The 8926-nt window shown below is 45.2% G+C and overlaps 1 protein-coding gene across 1 annotated transcript in view; it reads right to left on the bottom strand.

The window, feature by feature from the left end:
- Positions 1–596: 596 nt before the first annotated feature.
- The window catches only part of LOC311142183 (serine/threonine-protein kinase 32A-like), an 87922-nt gene continuing 79592 nt past the window's right edge, over positions 597–8926 (bottom strand). The window contains exons 11-12 of the mRNA XM_084177777.1: positions 2268–2332; positions 597–1427 (exon numbers count right to left, since the gene is read on the bottom strand). Coding sequence (XP_084033903.1) covers positions 1310–1427; positions 2268–2332 — 183 coding nt within the window. The 3' untranslated portion in view covers positions 597–1309. The remainder of the gene's footprint in view (positions 1428–2267; positions 2333–8926) is intronic.

Below are 8926 nucleotides of genomic sequence, written 5' to 3'. Positions count from 1 at the left end.
CACCTTTTATAATCACTGCTTGACCACATTTACAGGTAGTAGTCCACACAGTGACAACAAAATAGAGTACTCATTTTACAACTCTGCTTTCATTGGGCCCTTGAATGGCATACATTTCTCGAAAACCTAAAGATAATTTGAATATCTGTACCAATAATGGTTGTTATAAAGGTGCCAATAGTAGATCTGATAACCAGGGACAGGTAAAGCCTTGGATAATATTTAATTGTAATGCAGAAAGGGTCAAAAGAATGGCAAAGGTATTTTCCAAAGCACATATCGAACAACAAGATGGTGACTTAAATTAGACTACATATATGATTATAATTGTCTGCATGGGGAAACCCAGTATGTACCATATAGTAGTTCTAAGGCACCCCTATATAAAACAGAAGAGAATGAAGATTCATTCACTACACTTTGACCGCTACAATTAATGGAGAAGCGTGTGCAAAGCAATTTTCTGTGCAGAACAGACAATAAATATCTATTTATCTATAAATATTTATATCCAAATGTCCATGTCGAGTACCCGTCATCTTGGTTTGCTTGAGTGGCACAAGTGATGCCTAACGTTATCACAGAGACATTAAATAAACTGCTGAAGTCAGTGGTTCTCTTTGTCTTCCAAAAGGAATCTGTGGTTGGTGTCTTGAAAACAAAGGCCTCATATCTCATCTCTAATCTTAATTAATTTTGTGTGAGGCAACTCACAACCCCTATCTCTGCCAAAAGCAAGCCTGCACTGTTTTCATGTACTGCAACCGTAGTCTCCTATTTGTCAACATCAGGCTTCATTTTCTTCCTGGCCTGAGCCTCAACTAAGCAGGCATGGTGGCTGTATCCTGTCTGTCTCTGTTTCCTGCTGGGTTGGTAGGCAAGTCACTTCCTGGGCCTGGCTGACTTGGTGGAGGGAGGGGAGCTCCAGGGGATCATGGTGCATCAGGCCAAGTCAGACCAGGTCAGGGCAGCTCAGGCCAGGTCAGACCAGGTCAGGGTAGGGCAGAGTGTAAGAAGGGGTGCCCACTGAGAGGCCACATCCCTGGGCTAGGAAAAGAGGAAAGAGCCAGGGTCTGTCTGTCTGTCTGTCTGCTCCAGGTCAGGTGCCACACACTCTGTAAAGTAGTCGTCTATGTGAGCTCCAACAGTCTGGGCATAGAGGCCGACTGTTGGGGAATGTGTCAGGGTTAAAGGTCGATTTGAGTGCCTGCACCGGCCGGGGGCAGAGGAAGAGTGGGGGATTAGGTAGTGCTGATCTACAAGTTGCGGCCAGGTACGTGTAGCGACTTGGGGCTAAAGCCGTAGTCCGCTATCCTAATATGTAGGCTGCCGGGTCCACGTTGTTGTTCTGTCCGTCTTCGATGGCCTTGATCTTCTCTGTCGTGGTGAGGTCTGTTGCTTCTGTTCCCACTACAGCCTTCTTTGACCTATCAGGTGAAACCCACAAAAGCTATATGTTTTGCTATCTGTTAATGATATGTAAATAAAAAAGGGTTTTCATGAGATTCTATCATGATACATACATTTAATGAGTTATGCTACTCAGCAGTAGGGGACACATTCAGGAATCATAATCACAACCGTTGCTGTAAATATGTAATGTTGCCTGTGGCCCAGTACTTTTGCCTTCAGTATTTAATTTATGCCTAACTGCTCTGCTGATTTTATTAGAAGGATGTAACAGTTCTTTGGCAACCCACATTGAAACTCATAAGCAGAGGACATCAAATCTGGGCGATTTTAGAAAAAGAATCGGGGCGACAGCAGGTGCCACATTTTGGTGTTAATGTAGGCCACCAGACTATATATCTCTGTAGGACATATCATGATTGTTCTCAGTAGACTATATATCTCTGTAGGACATATAATGATTGTTCTCAGTAGACTATATATCTCTGTAGGACATATCATGATTGTTCTCAGTAGACTATATATCTCTGTAGGACATATCATGATTGTTCTCAGTAGACTATATATCTCTGTAGGACATATCATGATTGTTCTCAGTAGACTATATATCTCTGTAGGACATATCATGATTGTTCTCAGTAGACTATATATCTCTGTAGGACATATCATGATTGTTCTCAGTAGACTATATATCTCTGTTAGGACATATAATGAGTGTTCTCAGTAGACTATATATATATATATATATATATATATATCTGTAGGACATATATAGTGAGTGTTCTCAGTAGACTATACAATGTATTTCTCTGTTAGGACATAGAATGAGTTTTCTCAGTAGAAACTGAGTGTCCTACCTTTCTCTGTTGAAGATGAGGAAGTCCCTCTCCACATTGTCCAGGCGCTGCTTGAGCTGACCGTTCTGGGAAATTTAAAAGAGGTTTAAGAACAGGTTTAAGAACACACACAACACACTCACTGTAAACTTTTTTAAGACAGTAAAGATTCTCCTGACCCAGATAATTGTTGTTGATACTTGGGACAAGAAGAAGGGGGAGAACAAGCACTGTAGTTAATTTTAAAGGACTCTCTCAGAGCCCCACTTTCCCTTCACTGAAACAGTGTCACACATTTAGTCATGTTAATCACGTGAGAACAACAACATCTCCGTGACGACCTGTCCTGGCAGCCTTGTGGTGTTATGACAGGTTCTCGCCCTCTCTGGGCAGTGGGTTAGTGTTAGGCAGACTGATTGGGCCAGATTGGGCCTCAGATGACTCCCACTGTAAGTTTGTTGACCCGCTGTACAGGCCTGGCAATCAGCCTGGAGAGCTAGTACAGGTGCTTTCACATTGGGGCGCCAGACCCTGTCAGACAGCCAAGAGAAGTAGAGCACGGAGAGAGAGAGAGAGAGAGAGAGAGAGAGAGAGAGAGAGAGAGAGAGAGAGAGAGAGAGAGAGAGAGACAGGGTGACATTCACACAGAAGCTTTGTTTATACCTGCGTCCTTTGTCTTGATCTTATCCACATTCTGATTGTGGTCACATTTTCAGAAGTATCAAAATGTGTCTCTTATCCGTCCACTGTGTCCGCATTGTGACCACATTTCCTGGTCCCTCCCTGTGTGCAATTTATTTGACAGCTATTCTATCAAAATAATATTTATTTATTTAAGACAATGATTTTAAAAGGTGGGATAATGAAGATTTAAATGGTTTCACTGTCCAGATCCATCTACACTTGTAAGATATCCAGACACAATGTGTGCCTGACTACCTCCGAAGGTGGTCAGGAAGATCTCATCTCAATCAGAACACAATGTGTCTTTTAATCGTCTACACCTGTCTGGAAATGTGGGCACAATCAGAATGTGGACAAGATCAGGACAACGGATGCATGTTAGAACCAGGTGTAGAGAGAGACACAGAGTGAGATGTACAAACAAAGAGAGGGAAGAGAGATAGAGAGAGATAGTAAGAGAGAGAGAGATAGAGAGAGATAGTAAGAGAGAGAGATATAGAGAGATAGTAAGAGAGAGAGAGAGATAGAGAGAGATAGTAAGAGAGAGAGAGATAGAGAGAGTGAGAGAGACAGACAGACAGAGATAATAGATAGGTAGTGGGAGATATATAAAAAGATTGAGACAGAAAGAGAAGGAGATATATCTGATCAGGTACTACTACCTACTGTATCTCTGAGGTGTTGACAGAATGAAAGCTCCTAAAAACAGGTATGTTTGACAGAGCCTGATAACAAGCAGAGTTTCTTCAGACACATCACTCTACTGTGTGACTGAACTCTCTTTTATTTTATTTATTTATTTAACCTTTATTTAACCAGGTAAGCCAGTTGAGAACAAGTTCTCATTTACAACTGCGACCTGGCCAAGATAAAGCAAAGCAGTGCGATAAAAACAACAACACATTTACATATGGGGTAAAACAAAACAAAGTCAAAAATACAACAGAAAATATATATACAGTGTGTACAAATGTAGCAAGTTATGGAGGTAAGGCAATAAATAGGCCATAGTGCAAAATAATTACAATTAGTATTAACACTGGAATGATAGATGTGCAAGAGATTATGTGCAAATAGAGATACTGGGGTGCAAATGAGCAAAATAAATAACAATATGGGGATGAGGTAGTTGGGTGGGCTAATTTCAGATGGGCTGTGTACAGGTGCAGTGATCAGTAAGGTGCTCTGACAACTGATGCTTAAAGTGAGTGAGGGAGATAAGAGTCTCCAGCTTCAGAGATTTTTGCAGTTCGTTCCAGTCATTGGCAGCAACTGGAAGGAATGGCGGCCAAAGGAGGTGTTGGCTTTGGGGATGACCAGTGAGATATACCTGCTGGAGCGCATACTACGGGTGGGTGTTGCTATGGTGACCAATGAGCTAAGATTAGGAGGGGATTTGCCTAGCAGTGATTTATTGATGGCCTGGAGCCAGTGGGTTGGCGATGAATATGTAGTGAGGACCAGCCAACAAGAGCGTACAGGTCACAGTGGTGGGTAGTATATGGGGCTTTAGTGACAAAATGGATGGCACTGTGATAGACTACATCCAATTTGCTGAGTAGAGTGTTGGAGGCTATTTTGTAAATGACATCGCCGAAGTAAAGGATCGGTAGAATAGTCAGTTTTACGAGGGCATGTTTGGCAGCATGAGTGAAGGAGGCTTTGTTGCGAAATAGGAAGCCGGTTCTAGATTTTTACTTTGGATTGGAGATGCTTAATGTGAGTCTGGAAGGAGAGTTTACAGTCTAACCAGACACCTAGGTATTTGTAGTTGTCCACATACTCTAGGTCAGACCCGTTGAGAGTAGTGATTCTAGTCGGGTGGGCGGGTGCCAGCAGCGTTCGATTGAAGAGCATGCATTTAGTTTTACTTGTGTTTAAGAGCAGTTGGAGGCTACGGAAGGAGTGTTGTATGGCATTGAAGCTCGTTTGGAGGTTTGTTAACACAGTGTCCAATGAAGGGCCAGATGTATACAAAATGGTGTTGTCTGCGTAGAGGTGGATCTGAGAATCACCGGCAGCAAGAGCGACATCATTGATATACACAGAGAAAAGAGTCGGCCCAAGAATTGAACCCTGTGGCACCCCCATAGAGATTGCCATAGGTCCAGAAAACAGGCCCTCCGATTTGACACATTGAACTCTATCTGAGAAGTAGTTGGTGAACCAGGCGAGGCAGTCATTTGAGAAACCAAGGCTATTTAGTCTGCCAATAAGAATGCGGTGGTTGACAGAGTCGAAAGCCTTGGCCAGGTCGATGAAGAGGGCTGCACAGTACTGTCTATTATTGATCGCGGTTATAATATCGTTTAGGACCTTGAGCGTGGCTGAGGTGCACCCATGACCAGCTCGGAAACCGGACTGCATAGCGGAGAAGGTACGGTGTGATTCGAAATGGTCGGTGATCTGTTTGTTAACTTGACTTTCAAAAACTTTCGAAAGGCAGGGCAGGATGGATATAGGTCTGTAACAGTTTGGATCTAGAGTGTCACCCCCTTTGAAGAGGGGGATGACCGCGGCAGCTTTCCAATCTTTGGGATCTCAGACGTTAAGAAAGAGAGGTTGAACAGGCTAGTAATAGGGGTTGCGACAATTTCGGCGGCTAATTTTAGAAAGAAACAGTCCAGATTGTCTAGCCCAGCTGATTTGTAGGGGTCCAGATTTTGCAGCTCTTTCAGAACATCAGCTGTCTGAATTTGTGTGAAGGAGAAGCAGGGGGGGGGGGGGGGGGGGTTATGGGCAAGTTGCAGCGGAGGGTGCAGAGCTGGTGACTGGGGTAGTGGTAGCCAGGTGGAAAGAATGGCCAGCCGTAGCAAAATGCTTGTTGAAATTCTCGATTATTGTAGATTTATCAGTGGTGATAGTTTTTCCTAGCCTCAGTGCAGTGGGAAGCTGGGAGGAGGTGCTCTTATTCTCCATGGACTTTACAGTGTCCCAAAACTTTTTGCAGTTAGTGCTACAGGATGCAAATTTCTGTTTGAAAAAGCTAGCCTTTGCTTTCCTAACTGCTTGTGTATATTGGTTCCTAACTTCCCTGAAAAGTTGCATATCGCGGGTGCTGTTCGATGCTAATGCAGTACGCCACAGGATGTTTTTGTGCTGGTAAAGGGCAGTCAAGTCTGAGGAGAACCAGGGGCTATATCTGTTCTTAGTTCTGAATTTTTTTAATGGGGCATGCTTATTTATGATTGAGAGGAAAGCACTTTTAAAGAACAACCAGGCATCCTCTACTGATGGAATGTGATCAATATCCATCCAGGATACCTGGGCCAGGTCAATTAGGAAGGCCTGCTCGCTAAAGTATTTTAGGGAGCATTTGACAGTGTTGAGGGGTGGTCGTTTGACCGCAGACCCGTTACGGACGCAGGCAATAAGGCAGTGATCGCTGAGATCCTGGTTGAAGACAGCGGAGGTGTATTTAGAGGGTAAGTTAGTCAGGATGATATCTATAAGGGTGCCCATGCCCATGTTTACGGATTTAGGGTTGTACCTGGTAGGTTCCTTGATAATTTGTGTGAGATTGAGGGCATCTAGTTTGGATTGTAGGATGGCCGGGGTGTTAAGCATATCCCAGTTTAGGTCACCAAGCAGTACGAACTCTGAGGATAGATGGGGGGCAATCAATTCCCATTCACAAAGGGGGCAGATTTCCGGGCGTTGTAGAATAGATTCAGAGCATTATGTACAGACAAGGATATGGAAGGATATGAGTACAGTGGAGGTAAACCTAAGCGTTGGGTAACAATGAAAGAGATAGCATCACTGGAGGCACCGATTGAGCCGGTCTCCGTGTGTATGGGGGGTGGAACAAAGGAGCTATTTGAGGCAGTTTGAGAGGGACTTGGGGCTTTACAGTGAAATTGTATAATAAGAACTAACTGGAACAGCAATAGGCAAGGCATATTGACATGGGAGAGAGGCATAAAGCAATCACAGGTGTTATTCGAGAGAGCTAAGACAACAACTGGTAATGGCGATGAAAGTTTGGGCTGAGGCTAAACAGATAAACAGGACAGGGTACCGTTTAAAGGAACAGTCCATCAGGCATCAGCTGTGCAGCTGAGTGATCATAAGGTCCAGTGAACAGCAATATGTGAGTCCGAGAGCAGTTCAAATTGGTGCTACAGCACAGGCTAGCAGGAAGCACGGCTGTTGTTTGCGTGTGCTAGCGGGCCGGGGCTAGCAGATGGATCTTTGTGGTCGTCGCAACGGGAAGCCTGTTGAAACCACAGACGATTACGTCGGCAGACCAGTCGTGATGGATCGGCGGGGCTCCGTGTCGACTCCAGGAGGTCCCGTCCGGTTGACAGAGAGGTATATAGCCGGGAGATGGGCCTGACTCGAGGCTAGCTCAAGGCTGATTAGCCAACAACAACATCCATTTGGTTGCAGCTAGCTAGTTGCGATGATCTGGAGTTAAAGGTCCAGTGATTCAGTGATTCCGGCAGAAAAACCGATATGTTCTGGGTCGATAACGCACTGTGCAGACAGTGCAGACTGGCCAATAATAGTCTAGGCTAGAGCTGGCTGGTAGGTAGTGCAGGCCACGGACAATGGTGAAAAAATGCTAACGGTGGCTAATAGCAAGTAGCTAGTTAGCTGGCTACTTCCGTCCGGTAGACAGAGAGGTAGATAGCCGGGATATGGGCCTGGCTCGAGGCTAGCTCAAGGCTAACTGGTGCTTGCTTCGGGGGCAGTGGTGATTAGCCAACAACAACATCCATTTGGTTGCGGCTAGCTAGTTCCGATCCGGTGTTAATGTCCAGTGATTCAGTTATTCCGGCAGAAAATCTGATGTTCTGGGTGAAAACCGGTAACGGTTGCTAATAGCAAGTAGCTAGTTAGCTGGCTAGCTAGTTTCAACTGGAGATTCTAGATAAAAGGTAAGTCAATAATAGAATCCATTCCACATTGAGTGAGGCGAGTTGCAGGAAAGTATATTTAGTAGATGGATGAAAAGTGTGATAGGGAAATATGTACGAAAAAAAAAAAAAAACTGGCTATTTACACGGACACACACACAGAGTACACGACCGCACTGCTATGCCATCTTGGGTGAAGAGCTTACATCATGACTTCTGTTGTCACTGGATCTCAGTCATCTAGGCAACAACACACCACCACGTTGACCCTCAACACTTTGGCCCCTCAGGGGTGCGTGCTTTGTCCCCTCCTGTACTCCCTGTTCACCCACGACTACGAGGCCGCACATGACTCCAACACCATCATTACGTTTTCTGAAGACACGACGGTGGTAGGCCTGATCACCGACGACGATGAGACAGCCTACAGGGAGGAGGTCAAAGACCTGGCAGTGTGGTGCCAGGACAACAACCTCTTCCTCAACGTCGGCAAGACAAAGGAGCTGATCGTGGAATACAGGAAACGGAGGGCCGAGCACACCCCCATTCACATCGACGGGGCTGTAGTGGAGCGAGTCAAGAGCTTCAAGTTCTTCTGTGTCCACATCACTAAGGAACTATCATGGTCCAAACAGACCAACACAGTCGTGAAGAGGGCACGACAATGCCTCTTCCCCCTCAGGAGGCTGAAAAGATTTGGCATGGGCCCTCAGATCCTCAAAATGTTCTACAACTGCACCATTGAGAGCATCTTGACTGGCTGCTTCACCGATTGGTATGGCAACTGCTTGGCATCCGACCACAAGGAGCTACAGAGGGTAGTGCGTACGGCCCAGTACATCACTGGGGCCAAGCTCTCTGCCATCCAGGACCTCTATACCAGGCGGTGTCAGAGGAAGGCCCTAAACATTGTCAAAGATTCCAGCCACCCAAGTCATAGACTGTTGTCTATGCTACCGCACGGCAAGCGGTACCGATGCACCAAGTCTGGAACCAACAGGACCCTGAACAGCTTCTACCCCCAAGACATAATCCTGCTAAATAGTTATCTGGAACCAATAGGACCCTGAACAGCTTCTACCCCCAAGCCATGAGACTGCTAAATAGTTAGCTAAATAGTTAACCAAATTGTCA

Source organism: Coregonus lavaretus (genome assembly GCF_964263955.1).
Source record: "Coregonus lavaretus genome assembly, chromosome: 15".
Taxonomy (NCBI): domain Eukaryota; kingdom Metazoa; phylum Chordata; class Actinopteri; order Salmoniformes; family Salmonidae; genus Coregonus; species Coregonus lavaretus.
The sequence above is the reverse complement of the archived record's forward strand: the minus strand, read 5'-3'. Positions and strand labels throughout refer to the sequence as shown.